Source organism: Schistocerca piceifrons, chromosome 3 (genome assembly GCF_021461385.2).
Source record: "Schistocerca piceifrons isolate TAMUIC-IGC-003096 chromosome 3, iqSchPice1.1, whole genome shotgun sequence".
Lineage (NCBI taxonomy): Eukaryota > Metazoa > Arthropoda > Insecta > Orthoptera > Acrididae > Schistocerca > Schistocerca piceifrons.
In genome coordinates this window covers 219,841,923-219,863,889 of record NC_060140.1, presented here as the reverse complement: position 1 = coordinate 219,863,889, position 21,967 = coordinate 219,841,923, and the positions used below count along the sequence as shown (strand labels likewise).

Genomic DNA, 21,967 nt, shown 5'->3' with positions numbered 1-21,967 from the left:
GGCACATGTGAGTTCATTCTAGTGACAGACAGATGGAGTTGTGTGCAGTTTCCAGTGATACGGATGAAATGATTGAAGAGACTGACAGAAGAGATGAAGAAAAGAGACCGTGGAGATGATGGTATGGTTGCTGGTCATCTGGCAGATGAATTGGGTTTGGAGAAGGGGCTCTTGGAGACAAAGGTGAGATGAGAAACTCCAGTCTATGTTGCAGGGACCACTCCTCTGCCTCTTATGGGATTGGGTGAGCCTGTGAATGGACTTGAGTAGGATGTTCTGGCTAAATGTAATAGACAGATTTTGCACCTGGGCCCTCCACATGGGAATGATTCATACGAGAAAGGGTTGGGAGTAGTTACAGCATAAGGGTGGACTAGGATATTATGTAGATTTAGTGGCCAGCAGAATGCCACTTTGGGAGGAGTGGGAAGGATTGTGGATAGAATGTTACTCATCTCTGGAGACAATGATAAGTAGTCGAACTCCTGATAAAGGAGATGGTTAATTTGTTCCAGTCCAGGATGATACTGGGTGATGAGTGGTAGACTCCTTTGCAGTTGGTTCCTGGGGGTGAATAGACAACAGACAATTGAGGATATATGTAGATATTTATAGCACCAGAAATCTGTTTGCACATTAGGTGTGCAGGGATAATGCTTGTCTGCAGAGGGCTTAGTGAGACTTTCAGCTTGCTGGGAAATGGTTTGCTCATTACTGGAGATTTCTCATCCGCAGGTGACCAGACTGTATGAGAGTAACTTTGTGTGCGAATGGGTGGCAGCTATCAAAATTCAGGTACATGTGATGGATAATGCAGCCATCAGAGAGATGGAGGACAAAGTTTGGAAAGGTGACATGCTGGGGTAAGGAAGACCAAGTGGAGCGAATGGGCAAAGAAGGCATTGAGGATGCGGTAGTATGTGGATAAGAACATCTTGTCCCTGGGTCCAGGTTATGAGGATATCATGAACCTGGACCAGACAAGGGTTTTGATGTTTTGAATGGCTATAAAAGTGTCCTCTGAGTGGCCTATAAACAAGTAGGCATAGGAGGGTACAGTGCTGGTGCACAGCGTCATGAAAAGGATTTGTTTGTATTTCTTTTCCTCAAAGGAGAAGTAATTATGTATGAGGATGTAGTTGGTTCAGAATATAGTAACTGAAGTGGTGGGTTTGGGATCAGAAGGGCAGTGGGAGGGGTAGTGTTTGATGAGACCATGCACATGGGATATGTTGATGTCCAGGGAGGTGGTGTCAACAATGGTGAGTAGGGAATGAGGTGTTAACGGTGTGCGTTGGGTTAAGAGTAGATAAAGGATGCTTTATATTAGTCAGTCTTTATCACACATCTACAATCAACCCCTTGGCACATGGATGATATGCTTGTAGAAGATCTAGGTGCAAGACCTGTCCAATTCACGCACCAGTACAACATACTCCAGTCCCATCACAGGCTTATCCTATCCCATCAGAGAAAGGGCTACTTGTGAAATGAATCATGTCATATACCAGCTGAGTTCTAATTTATGCATAGCATTTTAGTGGGGATGACCACCAATCAGCTATACACTCAAATGAATGGCCATTGCCACAGTGTGGACAAGAACATAGAAGCCCATCCCATATCAGAACGTGCTGCTGAGCCTAATATACTTAACTTCAATGCCATATGGATGCTTCCCAATAACACCAGCTTCTCTGAATTATATAGGTGGGAGTTGTCCTTGCAACACATCCTTAGCTCGTGAAATCCTCTTGGCCTTAGTTCCAGCCAACCCCTGCCCTACCCCTATCTCCATCCCAGCCTCATGACTCTAATTTAACTCATCCTGCACCCATACCCTCTTCTCTCAAATCCTCCTCTTCCTCTTTCTCTGGTCTATTTGCCTCACCCAATCCACTCCACACCATTGTGTGTTTCACACATCTTCCCATCTGTAGCCCTAACAAGCTCACTGGTGGCTGAAGCGTGGCTTGTGTTTACCTCTTTTCTAGGTACGACAGGAACCATTCTTTAGCTGTGCCACTTATAGGCTCTACTTGTTGGTGGAATTATGACGAATGAATAAATATCTTTGTATCTGAATGCAAAACCCCACTCTGACATTAAAAATGGAAGCAAAATACACATATAATTATTTTGCTGTATCACACCTACATCTACATGTATACTGTGCAAGCCACCTTGCTGTGTATGGCAGAGAGTGTGTTATGTGCTACTGTTACTTTCCCCCTTTCCTGTTCTGGTGACAAAGAATTTGCAGGAAGAACAATTGCCAGGAAGCCTCCATATGGGATCAAATCTCTGTAATTTTATCTTTATGGTCTTTTCAGAAGGTGTGTGTAGAAGGAAGCATTATATTTACTGACTTTTCTAGGAACATACACTCTCTGAAATGTTAACAGTAAAGCACACTGTGATCCAGGACACATTTCTTGCAGCACCTATCAGTGAATTTGGTTGATCATCTTGTGACTCTTTTTATGCTTACTAAATGAACCTATAACAAAACATGCTGCTCATCTTTTGATCTTCTCTATTTCCTCCATCATTCCTATTTGGTACAGCTCCCATACTGACAAGCAATATTCAAGTATTCCTCAAATGAGTTTTTTTTTTAATCTACTTCCTTTGTTGATGAACTACATTTTTTGAGGTTTCTTCCAGTGAATCTCAGTCTGATATCTGCCTTACTCACAATTAATTTTATGTGGTTGCTACACTTCAAATCGCCCCTTATGCGTAGTCCTAGATATATTGTGGAAGTAACTGCTTCCAGTTATTTTTCTGCAAGTGTGTAATCATGCAATAAAGGGTCCTTCTGTCTGAGTATTCACAATACATTAGATTTGTTTATGTTGTTTGTCAATTGTCACTCCCTGCACCATGTGTGAGTCCGTTGCAAGTCTTTCTGCATTTCTCTAAAATTTTCTAACATTGCAGCTTCTCTGTATATGACAGCACCATCCGCGAAAAGACTCATTGAACTTCTGATGTTATATGCTAGCCCATTTATATATATTGTGAAAATTAATAATCCTATAACACTCCCCTGCGGCACACCCAAAGTTATTTTTATGCATGAATACTTCTCTCCATACAGAATGGCATGCTATGTTCTGTTTGCTAGAAACTCTTCAACCCAATCACACAGTTGATCTGATATTCTGAACACTCATATTTTGTTCATTAGGCAGCAGTATGGAACAGTACTAAATGTCTTCTGAAAGTTATGGAATGCAGCATCTACCAGCTTTCTGGACCTTGTGGACAAACAGAGCGGGCTGGGTTTCACATGACTTGTTTTTGGAACCCATGTTGTTTCCTACAGGGGAGATTTTTGGCCTCCAGAAGCATCATAATATATGAGCATAAAGCATGTTTCAAAATTCTGCAACTGACCGACATCAGAGATATAAGCCTATAGCTTTGTTGGTCTGTTTGATGATCCTTCTTGAAAACGGGAATGACCTTTGCTTTTTTCCAATCATCAGGAACACTTGGCTCCTCCAGAGATCTACGGTACACTGCTGGTAGAAGAGGGGCAAGTTCTTTCACATACTCTATGCAGAATCATACTGTATCTTGTCAGATTCAATGGCCCTCTGTTGAGTGATTTCAGTTGCTTTTCTGTCTCGTGGTCACTTATTTCCATATTGGCCTTTTTGTTTGTTATGATTTAAAGGAGTCACTACAATGTGATCTTCCTCTGTGAAACAGTTTTGGAAAATGCATTTAGTATTTTTGGCCTTTTCTGTGTCAATCTCCATTTCAGTGCCATCACAGTTCACAGAGTGTCTGGCAAGACAGCTTTGATCTGTTTGTGGATTTAACATAAAATGAAAATTTCTTAGGATTTTCTGTCAAGTTTGTAGAAAGAACAAAACTTTTAAATACATTGAGCACTACACACATGGCTAATTTTGGCTTTGTTTGATTTTTGTTTCTCTGTAAGGCTTCGGCTAATTTAAATTTGCAATGAAGCACTCTTTGCTTTCGTAGCAGTTTTCTAACACAGCTGGTCTTTTCCATCACTCACACCTTTTCCCCACACATACCTGTCTAAAGTGTATTGTACATTGCTCTTGCACTTTGTTCATTGATACTCAACATTGTTAGTAGTGGAAATGTTATTTTCATGCTGACTGCTCACGTAATCTGAAATTTGTTTCTTGTCACTTTTGCTAAGCAGAAAGATCTTCCTGCATTTCTTTGTATTCTTATTCACAGCCGTATTCAGTGATGCTGTAACAACCTTATGATCAATGATTCTCTGTTCTATGCAGAGTTGAATAGTTTATGTTTGCTTGTCTCCAGCGGGTCTCAGATGTTATCTTCATGAGTTGGGTCTTTGATTAATTACTGAATATAAAATACTTAGAACAATTTTACATGCTTCCCTATTCCTACTACCCATTTTAATCAGTTGAGTCTCCCAGGCTATTGCTGGTAAGTTAAAATCTCTGCCTAAAACTATAACAGGACCAGTAAATTTATGCAAAATATTCTCCAAGTTCCCCCTCAACTGTTTCACCGCTACTGCTGCTGATGCAGGGGGTATATAAAAGCATTCAGTGAACATGTTTGGTCCACCTTTAACACTTGTCTTCACCCATATTATTTTACATTCGGAATCTGTACTAATCTTACTAGATATTATTGTATTTCTTATGGCTGTAGAAACGCGTCCACCAACAACGTTCAACCTTTCTTTGCAAGGTACATTCCAGTCAGAATTTAGATTTTCGTTGCTGTTCATTTATGATTTGAGCCAGCTTTCTGCCCCTAGTACTATGTGGGCCTTGTTGCCATTTATAAGCAATGCCCCTTGTATAATTGTGTAATTTACAGTTCATCTTAAATTTATTTGTACATTAGCAAAATGTCAGCAATTTTTGAAACTGATGACAAGAGTTCATAACAATATGACCAGTGTCACATCTTTTGTAGTTTTGAATGGTATTGTGGTAAAATTATAACATTTTCTATCTTATGCATCTAATTTAAAGAAGACCCACTAAGTGTGAAAGAGAATCATTAGGAGCTTGTGTAAGACTGATTCAGTAACGTTTAGGAAAGTAAGAAAAAGAGTATAAGCTAATCTATCTGTATCTTCATACTCTATTGAGTACTAAGAACTAAAAGGAACTACAGGTTATCAGATATTTATGAGGGATTATATACAGCAAAATACATAAAACCAAGTAGGTACAGGTATTTTCGCAAAAGAAACTGGAATTTCACCTCAAGTAGTCTGCTATCTGACTACTAATGAATGCAAACTGAAAACTAATAGCAGATCTAGACTTAACATCTTAAATTCATTTACTACAGGTTGACAGTAATTGTCATCTGTACTATAATTCTTGGACAAGCCAACTCCACAAGCTGTCCCTTTTAATGAAATTACCATGATAGTGGGTCAGTTACTACTCAGCATCCCCATGTGATCTTTCAGTGTCTTCTTGTATATGTGATGATCCTGTATAAGATAGAAGCTGGGTTCAGATCCATGTCTGGTCATACAAATATAGGCTTTTGCATGGTTTCATTAAATTATTTGTGTTAATGCTTGGATAGTAACATAAATCCAAAGACTATATTTTCCCCATCTTTGTCCAAAGATGGTGAGACATTGTCCTTAGTAGCAGTGCCAGACTCCAGTGCCTGCAATATTTGAGCAATACATAAAAAAAAAAATACAGTTGTGACTCATTCTTCTGTGACAGCAGTTGTTTATTATGCTTGGTATAAGTACACTGCAACATGATATGTGATGTAACATATAACTTTGGTAAAGTGATGTGTTACCCATCGTCTTATGATCGCATCAGTGAAGGGTTTTCTTACTAGTTAATTTGTTTAGAATTGTAAACTGTTTGGAAGTTGTGTCATTTGTGCACGTACATGGCCCCTGATGAACGCCACATCTTTTCCCAAGGTGGGACAATGGCAGTTATGCAACTTGTTTGCAGCACCTGTTGGGCAGTTATTCAGTGAAACAATGTCCCAACTCAGAGAAGTGAGACACCACCATGATAGTGATGTGTCACGGAAGGGAGATGAAGCTTAGCTAGTAAATGGCTCAGAGCTGTAATTTGTGCATGTCGTACAGGTTTATTGCAGTGGCAGATTGTTGTATACCCACGAATTGTAAACGCTGAGTTAATACATAGAATAAGGGAAAGCGACCCACTCACACATAGTGAATCAATGCTCTGAGCACAGAAACACATAACAGATAACAGCATTCACACTAGCTTTTGAGTACCAGCTCTATTTTTAGCAAAAACACAAACACTCAGACCCAAATGCAACCACACAGATACCCAAATGCACATTTTGTGGCCTTTACCTCATTCCAGTTCATTTTTCTCTTCAACTGTCAGAGGCTGGGGCTAATAGATACAGGATGTGACACTGTTAATTATACATTTGAAGTACTATGGGAAGGCACACAATATATGATTGAAATAAATAATTTGATTAATCATTGTTTCAAATAGGCAGACTGTGTTTCTGTTTTTTACTTCTTCCATTGTATTGCTCGAAAATGATCAAAACAGTATGTTGTGTCAATTACTTCCAGTCAGTTGGCTGGCCGACAGGGATTCGGAGGCAGTAACGATGGAAAAATTATCAAGAGCCACATTGAGAAAGTAGTTGGTCAATACGTTATATGAAGAACTATTGTGGTATTCATATGGAGTAAAGCAGAAAGATAACTGAAGACTTAAACTAATTTGAAAATTTTAGCACTCTGTTTTTTATTCAAGAATTAATAGATCTCCACATGTAGGCCTATATGCTGTAATTTTCTTTTGCTGTCTGACATTAACTTGTATTATTGACTATAATACCTTCTCATTTTGTCTATTTGTCTGCATATATTTTTCCATCTTGTCTTCAGCTCTTACTCAGTGAAACACTATTTTCAAAGCTCTGTTAATGTTTCCATTTAAGTCTGGTCTTTTCTATGTGCATAATTTGTGTTTGTATTGTGCCTGTTACCATAACTTATGACAATCTATCTATAATATGTTAACCTCACAAAAAATGGGCCCCTCTTATTGTTATAACCTTTAATCACTAATAAATTGTGTGGATATACAAACGTAGAAACAATAGCTGGTTACATGCTACCAATTCCGTATCGGTCATTCGACTGCCGTGCCGTGACATGCGGCCGGCGCCGTTCGTAGCTAGGTGGCGCTCCCGCGCTCAGCCGAGTTGTGGAGCGCCTCTATCGCTGTTTGCGCGTACTGACGTGGCAGCACTCTTACATGTCGTAGCACTGTCACAACACTTTTCCCCCCTTGAAAAAAAAACACTCACTTCCTGGGAGATACGGACAGCGTGGAGACATCCATGGCCTCTTGGGAGGCCCAGAGAAGATCACGCAGAGAAACACGAGAATACGGTCGAAAATGTCCAAGACGGAAGCCCGTGCGTGGAACGTGCCTCCTGGACAAGATGATGGGTGAAAACTCCGGAGCAGCATCCATAGGTGTCGTGGACCTGGGGGTGTGCTCCAGCGAGATGGGTCCCGGAGAAGGCAGCGTCGCGACTGGGCCGGTTCCGGCGGACTCAGAAGCGGTAGCGACGTCGGCTGCAGCAACACGCACAAGAGATCGGCAGCAGCGACAGGACTGGCTTCTCAGGCTGGTGGAGGCGAAGGAAGGGGCGGTGGCACCGGCGTGGCCACCACTCGTGGGCGCATCTGGTCGTAATGGCGAACAACCATGCCGTCGTCCGTACGTATTTCACAAAGCCGGCGGCCGCGAAGAGCCTTGACCACCCCTGGAATCCATTTAGGGCGAGATCCATACCCTCGTGCCCACACGTCGGCACCCACCGAGTATTTTCCCGCACGAGGGGACACAGTACAAGGCCTGACAGGGTGAAGCAGGTGCAGTAGAGTGCGCGGTTGGCGGCCATGCAAGAGTTCAGCAGGGCTGCGATCACCCAGAGGCGTGAAGCAATAAGAACTCAGAAAATGCAACAGAGCGTCATCTGTGGAAAAATCACTAAGGAAGTTTTTCATCTGGCTTTTGAAAGTGCGGACAAGGCGCTCGACCTCCCCATTCGATTGCAGATGGAAGGGCGGTGCTGTAACATGATGAATCCCGTGTCCAGTACAAAAGTCACGGAAGGCCTGTGAAGAGAACTGAGGGCCATTGTCCGTGACGATCGTGGATGGAAGACCTTCTAGCGCAAAGATTTTGGACAAAGCCAGCGTCGTCGCCGCAGTGGTGGGCAACGGACATCGAACAACAAATGGAAACTTCGAGAAGGCGTCAATCAGTAGCAGCCAATAAGTGCCGAGGAAGAGACCGGCAAAGTCAGCGTGCACCTGTTCCCATGGCTGCACCGGGTCAGGCCACGGAGAGGGCATTGTACGGGGTGCAGCCAGTTGTTGAGCACACTGACCACACGCAGCGACCATGTGGGCGATGTCCGAATCAATACCGGGCCAATAAACGTGCCTGCGGGCCAGGGACTTAGTCCGAGAAATCCCCCAATGGCCCTCATGCAACAGTTTGAGAACATCTTTGCAAAGAGAGGCTGGCACCACGACCCGTGGAGATATCCGCCATCCGTGGCCAGAAGAACAACACCATCACAAACAGACAGACGAAGGTGCAAGGCATGGTAGTTGCGAAGGGGATCCGATGCCTGGCCCTTGGTCCTGTCTGGCCAACCCCGTTGAATAAAACCGATCACCTGACGCAGGACCGGGTCCCGCGCAGTAGCCGACATGACCTGCGAACCTGTAAGCGGAAAACCCTCGACCGCACGACGTTCCGCCTCATCAATGTGGAAACAGAGTAGTTCATCTCGATCGAAAACCGGGTCGGGGCCAACAGCAAATGCGACAATGCATCAGCGTTGGCGTGCTGGGCCGTGGGGCGATAGTGAATCTCATAATGAAAACGAGACAAGTATAAGGCCCAACGTTGCAGGCGGTGAGCTGCCTTATCCGGAAGCGACGCCGATGGGCTGAACAAAGAGACCAGCGGCTTGTGGTCGGTGATGAGGTGAAACTTAGAACCATACCAAAAAATGCTGAACTTTTTTAGAGCATAAATGATAGCGAGCGCCTCCTTTTCGATTTGAGAATAATGCCGTTGCGCATTGTTGAGGGTCTTGGAAGCATAGGCGATGGGTCGTTCCGACCCATCCTCATACCGATGGGTGAGAACAGCCCCTAGGTCATACTGGGACGCGTCAGTCGCCAGAGCCAAGTGCTGACCCGGACGGAATGTGGCAAGACAAGGCGCCGACTGCAAATGAGCCTTCAGGCAGACAAAAGCCTGCTCTCACTCGTCGGACCAACAGAAAGGAACGTTTTTGCGTAACAGCTGATGCAGAGGATGAGCTACCACCGCCGCGGATGGAATGAATTTGTGATAATAAGCAATCTTGCCTAGAAACGCCTGAAGTTCTTTTACCGTAGACGGCCGGGGTAGAGCGGTAATGGCCGCAACATGCTGACGTAGAGGACATATACCCTCACGGGACAAGTGGAAACCAAGATACACGATGGAGGGTTGGAAGAACTGTGACTTGTCCAGATTGGACTTCAACCCAGCCAAATGCAGAACCCGAAACAGTGAACGCAAATTGCAAAGGTGCTCCTCAGTGGAGGGCCCCGTGACAACAGTGTCATCCAGATAGTTTATGCAGCCAGGAACAGAAGCCGTGAGCTGTTCCAAAAACTGCTGAAAAATGATCGGCGCGCTAGCGACGCCAAACGGTAACCGCTGGTACTGATACAACCCACAAGGAGTGTTGATGACGAGAAATTCCTTGGAAGATGCATCCAATGGCAACTGATGGTATGCCTCCGATAAGTCAAGTTTGGAAAAGAACTGGCCCCCAGCGAGCTTGGCAAATAACTCCTCAGGACGGGAAAGAGGACAAGTGTCAATGAGGCTCTGAGCGTTGACAGTGGCTTTAAAATCACCACACATTCGCAGACTCCCGTTTGGTTTAGAAACCACCACGATTGGCGATGCCCATTCGCTGGAGGTAACAGGAAGGAGAATCCCTGAAGCTGTTAACCTGTCTATCCCAGCCTTGACAGGTGCACGCAACGCCACCGGAATAGGGCATGCCCGGATAAACTTAGAGCGAGCTGTAGGTTTAAGAGTAATGTGGGCTTCAAAATCCTTGGCACGACCCAGACCAGCAGAGAACATGGACAAGAATTCAGAACACAATCCATACAGCTGTTGATACGGAATATCCTCAGATATGAGGTGCACATCATCATCAATGGAGAACCCGAACAACTGGAAAGCATCATAACCGAACAGGTTTTCAGTGCCCGCATGATCCACCACATAAAACGTGAGGGGCCGAACAACAGACTTGTAGGCAGTGGAAGCATCAAACTGGCCAACGATAGGAATTTTCTGTTTATTATAAGTTCTCAGATTTCGCGTAACTGGAGACAAGGGAGGGGAGCCCAACTCCAAATACGTGCGAGAATTAATGAGAGTTACTGCAGAGCCAGTGTCCACTTGCATGTGAATGTCTTTATCCAGAACACGAACAGTAACAAACAACTTATTTGTTTGAGAAAGCACACAGTTAACATCTATGTCCGATGCCTCGTCCTCGTTGACAGGAACTTTAGGGGACTGACACACAGAAGCAATGTGGCCTTTTTTCCTACATGAATTACACATGGCCCAACGTTTTGGACACACGGCCCTGTCATGCTGTACGAAACAACGTGGACAAGAAGGAAGTGCGGAACGAACCTGCTTCTGTGGTTGCTGTTTTCGCTGCGAGTGTGGCAGCCCAACGCGACGTTGTTGACGCGAGTGAACCGCCGCCACATTGTCGGTCCCCTGGGAAACAGGCAAATTGCCGTGTCGAAAGTGGTCTGTATAGCGCCTACATCACACCACGCGTCTATTTGCACACCAGCAGCGTGAGACACTTCAAAAGATTGAGCGATGCTTAGAACTTCCGACAACGACGGGTTTGGCAGTTGTAAGACACGTTGCTGAACTTCTTCATCAGGAGCAAGCCGTAGAATAGCATCCCTAACCATTGAATCAGCATAAGACTCATGACGAGTGTCCGTGACAAACTGACATTTCCTACTCAGACCGTGTAGTTCCGCCGCCCAAGCCCGGTAAGATTGATGAGGCTGTTTACGACACCAGTAGAATGCCACGCGGGCGGCAACGACGTGGGTATTTTTTTGGTAATAGTTAGACAATAAGTCACACATTTCTTGGAAGGACAGAGAGGCAGGTTCCCGCAGCAGGGCTAACTGAGATAGCAGCTGATAGATCCGTGGGGAAATCCAAGATAGAAATAACGATTTACACATAGGAGCGTCGACAACGCCGAAAGCCAAGAAGTGTTGCCGCAAACGCTTCTCATAATTCTCCCAGTCTTCAGCGGCCTTGTCGTAAGGAGGGAACGGAGGCGGAGAAGAGGAAGACAGACGATGAGTAAGCGACGTCGACAACGCCTGAATAGCAGCTGTCAGCTGTGTTTGCTGTTCAATGAGCGCTTGCATAAGCTGTTCCATGTCTGCCCCAACACAAACACACAAATCCACAACGCAGGAACAAAAATATTCGACCTCGTCGCCAAAAAGTGTTATAACCTTTAATCACTAATAAATTGCGTGGATATATAAACATAGAAAGAATAGCTGGTTACATGCTACCAATTCCGTATGGGTCATTCGACTGCCATGCCGTGACATGCGGCCGGCGCCGTTCGTAGCTAGGTGGCGCTCCCGCGCTCAGCCGAGTTACGGAGCGCCTCTATTGCCGTTTGCGCGTACTGACGTGGCGGCACTCTTAAATGTCGTGACACTGTCACAACACTTATTCTGGAGGCTGAGTGACCTGCGCTTTCTGTTTACCCTTCTGCAACCTATCCCTCTTGCTTCCCCGAGGAAGGGGGTAATACTTCCAGAAGCTAGGATAGTGTTGTGTATTTCTATACTTTTATCGGCAGTACCATAAAATGTGGCTACTTGAGCTACTTTTCAACTTTTAAACAAAAAGTATTTACTTTAGAGAGCAACTGATTGAGTCAAAATTTGGATCTATTACTCTGTATTTACATGTAATAAAAATGTTCTGAAACATGTTCATCAGAAACTGTAAACGAAAACATGACAGCTATAGTTACCTTGTGATGTGGGGTAACAAAGGCCATTAGTTAGAAATCAATCTTCAATCCAAGTTAGTTGGGATTATGGTGACAAAGTCCATGCACTATGCTAAATTAGACATACCAATTGCTTGAAATACACATTACGGTAAAAAATTTAAAACAATTACAGTTTTATACTTTTCATATCAGGTTTATTATAAAGAAGTCGCAAGACTTTCATTGCAATGTTGGCTTTTCAAAGTTCATTCTTTAAGTGCAGAAGGGAATGTATAACACCCCGTATGAACTTTTTATAGACTGCACAACGTTTATAATATTTGAGATGTGGACATCCATCTCAGTATCCACAATTGGGAACACACAATTGTTTTCCAATGATTTGGTGCTTTTCCACAAAAAAATTCATGCCTATACTGTCTTCCTAAGGTTTATTTATGTTATTGCAATAGCCTATTACATTTTTGATACTTCTGTCTTTTCATCAAAGGTAAGTGTGAACCATAACACAGTCACAAGACTTAAGATCATTTGTTTGCACTTTTGTTTCCTTTGGCACAACAGGAATTTCTTCTCACTTAGTTTGTATATTAAAGTCAGCAATAGGAGAATCACTCACAATTAGTATTGAATCAGAATCTTGCTGTGAGAACTCCTCATTGTCGTCACTTGATTCGGAAGTGCTGGCATTTTTCATTCTCATTCTTGAAGTGACTGTTTTAGGCACAATGTTCCAGCCTTGTCCTTTCAAAGTGTCTAGAACTTCAGTGGCTGTTTCAGCTAGAATACCTCATAGCTTCCTTTTGTTCTGTATTCTTACAGACTGGATATCTTTCTTTTAAAAATGTTTTTATTAGGTTGCTTTCTTGTCTGTTCAGAACAAATTTTGCGATTGATTTTAAAACTAATTTTCTGATGAGCTATAAACTTGAAACTTTTAACATATGTCAGAACTGGATGACAATGCAATATTAACTTGCTTTTGTGTCTGATATGTAGCAGAGCGTACTTCGTTTTTCTGTCTGTCTGTCTGTTTGTTCGTTTGGTACAAAATTTGGAACTGAGTTTAAAATCACTTCTTGATGAGCTAGAGACTTGAAACTCAGAAGTGGTTGACAATGCAATGTTAACTCGCTTTGTTGACTGATGTGTGGCAGAGGGTACACTATTTTTCTGTCTGTCTGGTACAGATTTTGCAATTGATTTCACACTAACTTCCTCATGAGCTACGGAACTGGATGGCAATGGTATATTAACTTGCTTTATTGCCTGATGTGTTGTGCAGAGTACTTCTTGTACCACTGCTGTTTCCCCCTTTTCCTGTTCCATTCATGAATGTTCCATAGTAAGAAAAATTGCTGGTAAGCCTCCGTGTAAGATTAAATCTCTCTGACTTTTACTTTCAAGGTCTTTTTGTGAAATATATAAGGGACGTTCAAAAAGAAACGAGCCGGAGTCAAAATTACAGAAACCAGTACCTGTATTGACCCTGGTTGTTAAGACCCTTGTCCCACTGTGACACAAGGTGGCTGTCTCATAAAATTCCTGGGGCTGCGATGTTAACCAGTTCTGCATGTACAGCTGGATGTCGTTGTCTGAGGTGAATTGTTTGCCCCTATGCTGGCATTCTTCTTTGGCCAAGGTGGCCCCCTTCTGATTTACTTCCTGCAGCACGGGACAACAGTGAATGCCCAGCATTACTCACAAACCTTGACCACCCTTTTCCAAGCGACTAGGCAATCTCACCTGTGGGGTCATTCTGCTCCACGACAATGCAAAGCCTCATATGAGCAACATTGTCACGGCACTCCTGCAGAAATTCAAATGGGAGGTTCTCAGCCACCCTCCATACAGTCTGGACCTCACCTGTGATTACGCCATTTTTGATCCCCTTAAAAAGGCTCTGAGGGGCAAACAATTCACCTCAGACGACGTCCAGCTATACGTGCGGAACTGGTTAACATCGCAGCCTGGGAATTTTACGAGACAGCCATTCACTGCCTTGTGTCACAGTGGGACAAGTGTGTCAACAGCCAGGGTCAATACTTCTAACATACTGGTACTGGTTTTTGTAATTATGCCTCTGGCTCGTTTCTTTTTGAATGCCCTTTATACATAGGAGGAAGCAATAAATTGGTTGACTCAGATGAAGAGAAACTGAAATAAACCTGAAATTTACCACATGTCTTTGTTCTAATCTCATTAAAATTTTTGAAATTGATTGAAAAATATCACATACACAAAACGAAAAAGTAGGAAATAATTATTTAAATAAAAACTTTTTACTATAATATTTTTCAAGCAGACTAAAATGTATAACATAATTTTTCCTAGCCCCCATACAGATTCCTAACTCCATATATGTAGTCCTGAAAATTTGTGCTTGTGAATATTGTAAAATTTAAAATGGGAAATGTAAAGTGCATGCAGTAGATAACAGTAAAGAGTATAGAGAATAGCTGTCATTGAGAAAAAAAATTAGTACCTTAGGTGACCTACGAACTTTTCATCTAATCAATATCTATCATATTTATCCCATGTTTTTCATTTTAAATTTTACAAGTATTGTCATAGCTATTAAAAATTCACAAACACAAATTTTAAGGACTATCTGTATGTGTTAGGAATCTGCATGAGGCTAGGAAAAATTATTTTATACTTTTGAGTCACTTTTCAAAATGTGTTCTAGTAAAAAGCTTTTTATTTAAATTGTTATCTGTCCTCATGAAGAAAATCATTAAATGAGGGACGAGAATAATTGATCATCACTGGATAGATATGCACCCAGTAGAATAGTTCATAATGGGAGGGACCCTCCATGGTATACAGTCATTGTAAATAAACTTCTAAAGAAACAGAGATTACTGCATCATAGGTGTAAAACAAGTCATATGGCTATTAGATAGAGAAATGCTGAAAATAACATGTTTGGCTATCAAGAGAACAATGTGTGAAGCCTTCAGTGATACCATAGCAGACTACTGTCAAATGATTTTTCACAAAAACCAAAGAAATTCTGGTCATATGTGAAGGCTGTTAATGGTGCCAAAGTAGTGTCCAGTACCTAGTGAATGAGACAAGAACTGAAATTGAGGGTAGAGAAGCAAAAAGTGAAATGCTTAACTCCATTTTCAAATGTTCCTTTACAAAGGAAAACCCAAGAGAAGTGACAAATTTTAATCCTCGTACCACTGAAAAGATGAGTGAAATAAGTATTAGCGTCAGAGATATTGAGAAACAGTCAAAATTGTTAAAATTGAACAAAGCTCCAGGGCCCGATGGAGTTCCTATCAGATTCTATACTGAATTTGCGACGGAGTTAGCACTTCTACTAACTATAATCTGTTGTAGATAACTGTGCCCTGTTCTTGGAGAAAAGCCCAAGTCACACCCGTCTACAGGGAGGGTAATAGAAGTGACCCACAAAAGTACTGTTCAATATCCATGACATTTATTTGTTGTAGAATCTTAGAACATATTCTTAGCTCAAACATAATGAGTTACCTGAAATACAATGAACTCATTCATGCCAATCAGCATATATCCTAAAAACATCAATCATGTGAAACCCAACTCGCACTTTTCTCACATGATGTATTGAAAGTTTTTGATCAAGGCCGTCAGGTAGATGAGTATTTCTTGATTTGCAAAAAGCATTTGACTCAGTACCACACCTATGCTTATTGTCAAAAGTATGATCATATGGGGTACCAAACAAAATTTGTGACTGGACTGAGAACTTTTTGATAGGGAGGACACAGCATGTTACCTCAGATGGGGAGTCATCACCAGATGTGGAAGTAACTTTGGGTGTGCCTGAGGGAAGTGTGTTGGGACCCTTGCTGTTCATGTTGTATATTAATGACATTGCAGGCAATATTAACAGCAACCTCAGACTTTTGCAGATGATGCAGTTATCTGTAATGAAGTACTGTCTGAAAGGAGCTGCATAAATATTCAGATTTTGATAAGACTTCAAAGTGGTGCAAAGATTGGCAGTTTGTTTTAAATGTTCAAAAATGTAAAAGTGTGCATTTCACAAAATGAAAAAATAGAGTATCCTACAACTGTAATATCCATGAGTCATTGTTGGAATCGGCCAACTCATACAAATACATGGTACTGTGTAGGGATATGAAATGGAATGATCACATAGGCTCAGTTGTGAGTTAAGCAGGTGGTAGACTTTGGTTTATTGGTGGAATACTGGGGAAATGCAATCAGTTTACAAAGGAGATTGCTTACAAATTACTCGTGTGTTCAGTTCTAGAATATTGCTCAAGTGTGTGGGACCTGTACCAAATATGAGTAACAGGAGATACTGAATGTATACAGAGAAGGGCAGTACAAATGGTGACCAGTTTGTGTGATCCATGGAAGAGTGTCACAGAGATACTGAAGAAATTGAATGGGCAGATTCTCGAAGATAAATGTAAACCATCTTGAGATAGTCTACTAACGAAGTTTCAAGAACTGGCTTTAAATTAGGACTCTAGGAATATCCTGCAACCCCCTATGTGTCGCTGACATAGGGATCGTGAGCATAAATTTAGAATAATTACAGTATGCGCAGAGCCATTCAAACAGTCATTCTTCCCACGCACCATATGTGAATGGAACAGGGAAAAACCCTAATAACTGGTACAATGGGACATACTGTCTTCCATGCACTTCATTATAGTTTGCAGAGTATAGATGTAATGTAGATGTAGAAACAGTAAATTATGATGTTCCTGCTCTTTCTTCGCTTTCTGTGCAAGCAGAAAAGAATGTGTTCGTACATTCTATTATTCCATAACTACAGCAAATTAGTTTCATGTTCTTTTGAAAATAAAATTGAATCTGTAGTCCTCATAAAACTTTTGTTCAGATTACTACCAGTTTGAGATCATTAAGTTTATTTGTCAAAGACTGCATTTTTCTCAAGGAAAAAAGTGTATATATACATTTTGATAGTAAGCAATGAAAACCTCGTAACTCCATTTTGTTTAATTTTGCAATTGAAGCAAAAATGGTTTCTTAAAAAGTAATATAACGTGATACAGGAAGTTGCTACATGTGTAACTGTATAACAGAAGTGTAATTATTGATAGATTAGAGAAATCCGTGCAGTTTCAAATCTTTTATCCATGCACTTTCAAAGATTTCTTTGATCATAGCATTACTGGTTACTGGAATTACAAGTTTTAGTTTTCACAGATAGGTGGAGTTATGAGCTATTAATTGCCTACTACCAACATATTAATAATTTACACCATTCAACACTTCTTTTCAGCTTGGTATGATGAAATTTGCTTGATTGAAAATCCATATTTCCAAGCATCAGACATGTACTGTTGGCCATGTGAAGAAGTTAGAAGTGTTCTGGATCTTTCAGAAACAGCTGAGCCAGTGAAACAACTTCCACATGCAGGATTCCCATTTATTGTTAAGGTATTAAACACATTATGTTAGGTATATGTTTGAAATGAGCAATGATTTTAAATGTGTAATGCAGGTTCACCATATTTCTTCACAGGGAAAGTCACCAAACGTAACCCTTTCAGATGTCCAGATAATGTATTTTTTCAACAAGCATATTTTTGATAGAGACGCTTCAAGGGTTATAAGCAGTGACAAGTCATGGAATACAATAGAAGAACTAGTACATCACAATCTCTCAGGAAATCCAACATATTTAAGAGATGGACATATTAAATGGTAACAGCACTAGATTATTTTAGTGAGTGGTTCTCTAATTCATTATCATTCCAATTATCCAAACAGTTTTGTTTTGAGGATTGAAAGTTCCTAACAAAATATATAAAGAGCATAGGGACAGATTATTTACACCAAAAAAAGAAAAAAAAGTCTAGTATGTATAGTAAACAAGAGCTCTAAAGTGCATGCCTTAAAAGATATGAGAACTTGTTTGTCTTTGATACTATGAAACACATCTCTTCTACTGCAAGCTCTTTGCTTTTCATATTTTGGAAGGAGGTAGTACGGACCAAAACAAGAAAAAAGTCTGGTAATTACTGGCTCTTAAATACATATCTTAACCCTTTAACTGCTCTGGATGTGTTAAAGCGCGCGCCTTTGTACCTGTCCGTGTGTGGTCTGAACGTGTTTACGCGTGCCACCAGTCCTTCTACCTGGTACTCAGAACATGTCTATGCGTAGACACGTTCAGAGCACCAGGTAGAAGACTGGTGGTATGCGTAAACACGTTCAGACCACACAGGGACAGGTACAAAGGCACGCGTGTTAACACGTCCAGAGCAGTTAAAGGGTTAAGAGCTGTGAACACTTGTTCAGTAGAAGAGATGTGTTTCACACTAGTGTGTGTGTGTGTGTGTGTGTGTGTGTGTGTGTGTGTGTGTGTTTTGAAAGGACCAATTACTAGTCATGTTTAAGATAGATTCAAGTGACAAATAGGCATCTTAATTGTAAAGATGATGGTTTATTAGTTCTCCATTTCTTCATACAAATAGATATAAAAAAATTAGCACATAATTTTTGAATGTTTGTAGACTGACAGTATATGATGTTTGCATTTTAGAGCTACATCAAGTGTAATTTGTTAATTTTTCAAAGTAGCTAAACTTTTAAAAATTAATTTAGTGTTTTTCCAAAATATCTGCTGTTTTTCTTGACCATCACATTCATCTACATGCTGGTGACGTATACACTTCTGTTTAAATTAACTGCACCAAATAAGCAACAATACCTTCACTTCAAAATCAACATTATCCTTTGACTTCCTTTACCATCAGTCTGTTCTGACACACACCGTTTCAGTAATTATAGTCCTTGGTCTTATAAATGATTGTGCATCTCAGGGCTACACCTATGATCTTGTGTATAAGCATATCTCTTGACTTGTTGTGGTTCACACTGGTGAATCACATAATGCCTACCTGTCATGAAATATCTTCCAAGATCAGACAGTCTATTAACATCTGCCATGCTGGAGCTTCGTGTGTTATGAGTATGATTAAATTACGTAAATTCATTGATACTTCCTTAAATCATTCCCCAAAATGAGATCAACACTAAAATCCTCCCTGTAACTTTTCACACCCTTTTCACCCATGCAACCTGTGACACCCATAACTGTGTCACCTTGAATCCTTCCATCCCTTTTTTTCCTTTCCCCGGATTTTATTCATGTAAGTGAGCATTTTTCACAGCTAGCCTATATACACTCTGCTAGAAATTCCTATCCCAACATCAGTACTGGCAAATAATCCATTATCAATGGTAGGGCAAGCTGTAACCACATATATGATCTCCCTGAGCATATATGTTGTGCTATAAGTTTTATTTTTAGGTGTGTCAGTTAGTCAGTCAGAAAGAATGGCCCCAGAATGACTTTATATGCTGGAAGTAACCAGTATTATGTTGCAGATCATGTTGTCGGATGTAATGGCAGGAACACGGGCCAACCAGATACCCCCACACGCCTGGTCTTAATTTATGACAGTTACCCTATTCCTGATTTCCTTTCAGATGTGCTCTTCTCCTTTCCTTAGCATTCTGCACCAACATTTTTGTTGTAACGGCGACCAGAATGGTCGCGGGGTAGTAGTGACGGAAACACGGCGGGACCCGCGGAGCGGCGCGTGAACAACAACACAACGGGAGAGGACGGACACGACCAATGTAGGACCTTACAACACAACAAGAACAGACAACAGAATAATGAACCAAACAAGACAACCATGTCCACTGGAATAGAAACCCGAAGTCAATATGCTGTCTGAGACGATATGTCCTGAGATGCAACGCGATGTCAGACTGCTGGCTGAGCACGAGGCAGGCGCTTAAGTATGCTATCGGGGGCGCCGCTATTGACCGCTGGGACCCCGTGTTCCACTGTTGTGCCCTCACACTAAAAGCGCGTCAGGAGGCACACGCTGCCACAGATTATAGCGTGATGGTGCAGGAGACCTCTATGGGTCTTCGACGTCTGGTGCAGATTCAAATTCCGTGGCACGCGGTACCAGACACTTTATGGAATAGACTCTATGAGACTTAGAATTGGAAAGCTACCCTGATTAATAATTTCTCAACCAATGCCCCAAAGTGTGCATATCATGATGGTATCCTAGATGTGCTCATTTGGATTGATGTTAGACGACTTGGGAGACAACAGACACACCATCACGTATGTGGAATGTTCCTCAAACCATTCCAACTCTACTAAGGAATGAAAGGCTGATGCATTGTCTTGCTATAGCAACAGGTAACATGACTAAGGAATGAAAGGCTGATGCATTGTCTTGCTATAGCAACAGGTAGCATGTGGGCTGCTGGAGGCAAACAGATGGATCTCCAAGACATGTTTGGAAAGTAAGTACCATTTCGTTCTACTGCCACTGGAGCACTAGTGTCGCAGTTCTGCACATTCACATTTGGCTCTGTTTCATTGTCTTTTCACTGATGCCATTAAAGCCAGATTGTAGTGTATTTACATTTGTTAGTGATCATTCAAAATGTTGAAGACAATCTCTGAGCCTCCCTACTGTGAATAGCATTCTGTAAAACAGTTTCTGAACACAAAGAAAATCAAGCCAGCTGAAAGTCATCATCAACTTATGGAGATTTATGGTGAAAATGGCAAAAAAGTAGGTGAGAAAGTTCAGTGCTGGATGGACCAATGGTCATGATTAAGCATGGAGTGGGCAGCCTTCTGTTGCCAATGATCGTTTATTGAGTAAGTGAATGAGAAAATTGGTGAAAACATATGGTTCACAATAATAATGCTTTGTGATGAGTTTTTGCCAATGTCAAAAATTGTTTTGCATGAGATTGTCACAAATCACTTAAATTTTCACAAATTGTGTTCCCGTTGGGTTCCGAAAATGGTTTCAGATGTCCACAAAATGAAATGACTTGGCAGTGCTTTGACATTTATTACCCTATACAATGATGACAGGGATGAATTCTTAAACAGAATTGTGACCAGTGATGAAACTTGGATTCGTCACATCACTCCACCAAAACGACTGTCGATGGAGTGATGGCACTCATGATGCCCCAAGAAACAAAAATTCAAAACAATGTTCACAGCACAAAAAGTGATGTGCACTGATTCTTGGACAGCCAGGAGATTCCGCTTGTTGAGGTCCTTTCCAGAGGTGAAACTGTCAGTGCAGTATGATACTCTGAAATATTGAGAACACTTTGGGGTGCAATTCAAAACAAAAGGTGTGAAATGCTCAGTGAAGGCTTTGTGTTGTTTCATGACAACACACATCCCCATCCTGTGGTGTTATTCAAAACCTTATTCAGCAACTCATTTGGGAGCAGTTTGATTTCCCATCGATACAGCGCTGATCTTGCACCATGTGACAACCATTTGTTCTTGAACTTGAAGTGTGATTTTGGAGGAAGGTGCGTTGGCAGTGATGATGGCACAAGAAACAGTGTTCAGCAATGGCTGTCTTCACTAGCAGCATCTTTGCATGAAGAGGGCATAGAAAAGCTGGTTTCCTGCTATGACAAATATCTCAACATTGGTGGCAACTATGTAGAAAAATAGTTTAAGAAATGCTCTTTCTTGTAAAAATAAATATTGGTGTAAAAAAAAAATGTTTTTGTGTGTTTTGTTTCTGAAACATTACTTGCTTGTTGGAACTGCCACATACGTGATTGTTCAGTAGGTTTCTCTACTGTTTGCCAGTTACAGATGACAGGAGAAATATCAGGATGCATGTTTCATCGAACGAAAATATCCTCTAAACAAAATGCTTCCACCATCTGCCTTAAAGGTGTCAGTTTCCAAGCAAGTTGCATTTACTCAATTGATATTTCACATACTTCTGCCTTCTGT

The 21,967-nt window shown here is 41.5% G+C and overlaps 1 protein-coding gene across 1 annotated transcript in view; it reads left to right on the top strand.

The window, feature by feature from the left end:
* Positions 1–21,967, top strand: part of LOC124789316 — a 71,086-nt gene that overhangs the window by 22,493 nt on the left and 26,626 nt on the right. The window contains exons 2-3 of the mRNA XM_047256630.1: positions 17,426–17,583; positions 17,669–17,850. Of these exons, the coding sequence (XP_047112586.1) occupies positions 17,426–17,583; positions 17,669–17,850 (340 nt within the window). The remainder of the gene's footprint in view (positions 1–17,425; positions 17,584–17,668; positions 17,851–21,967) is intronic.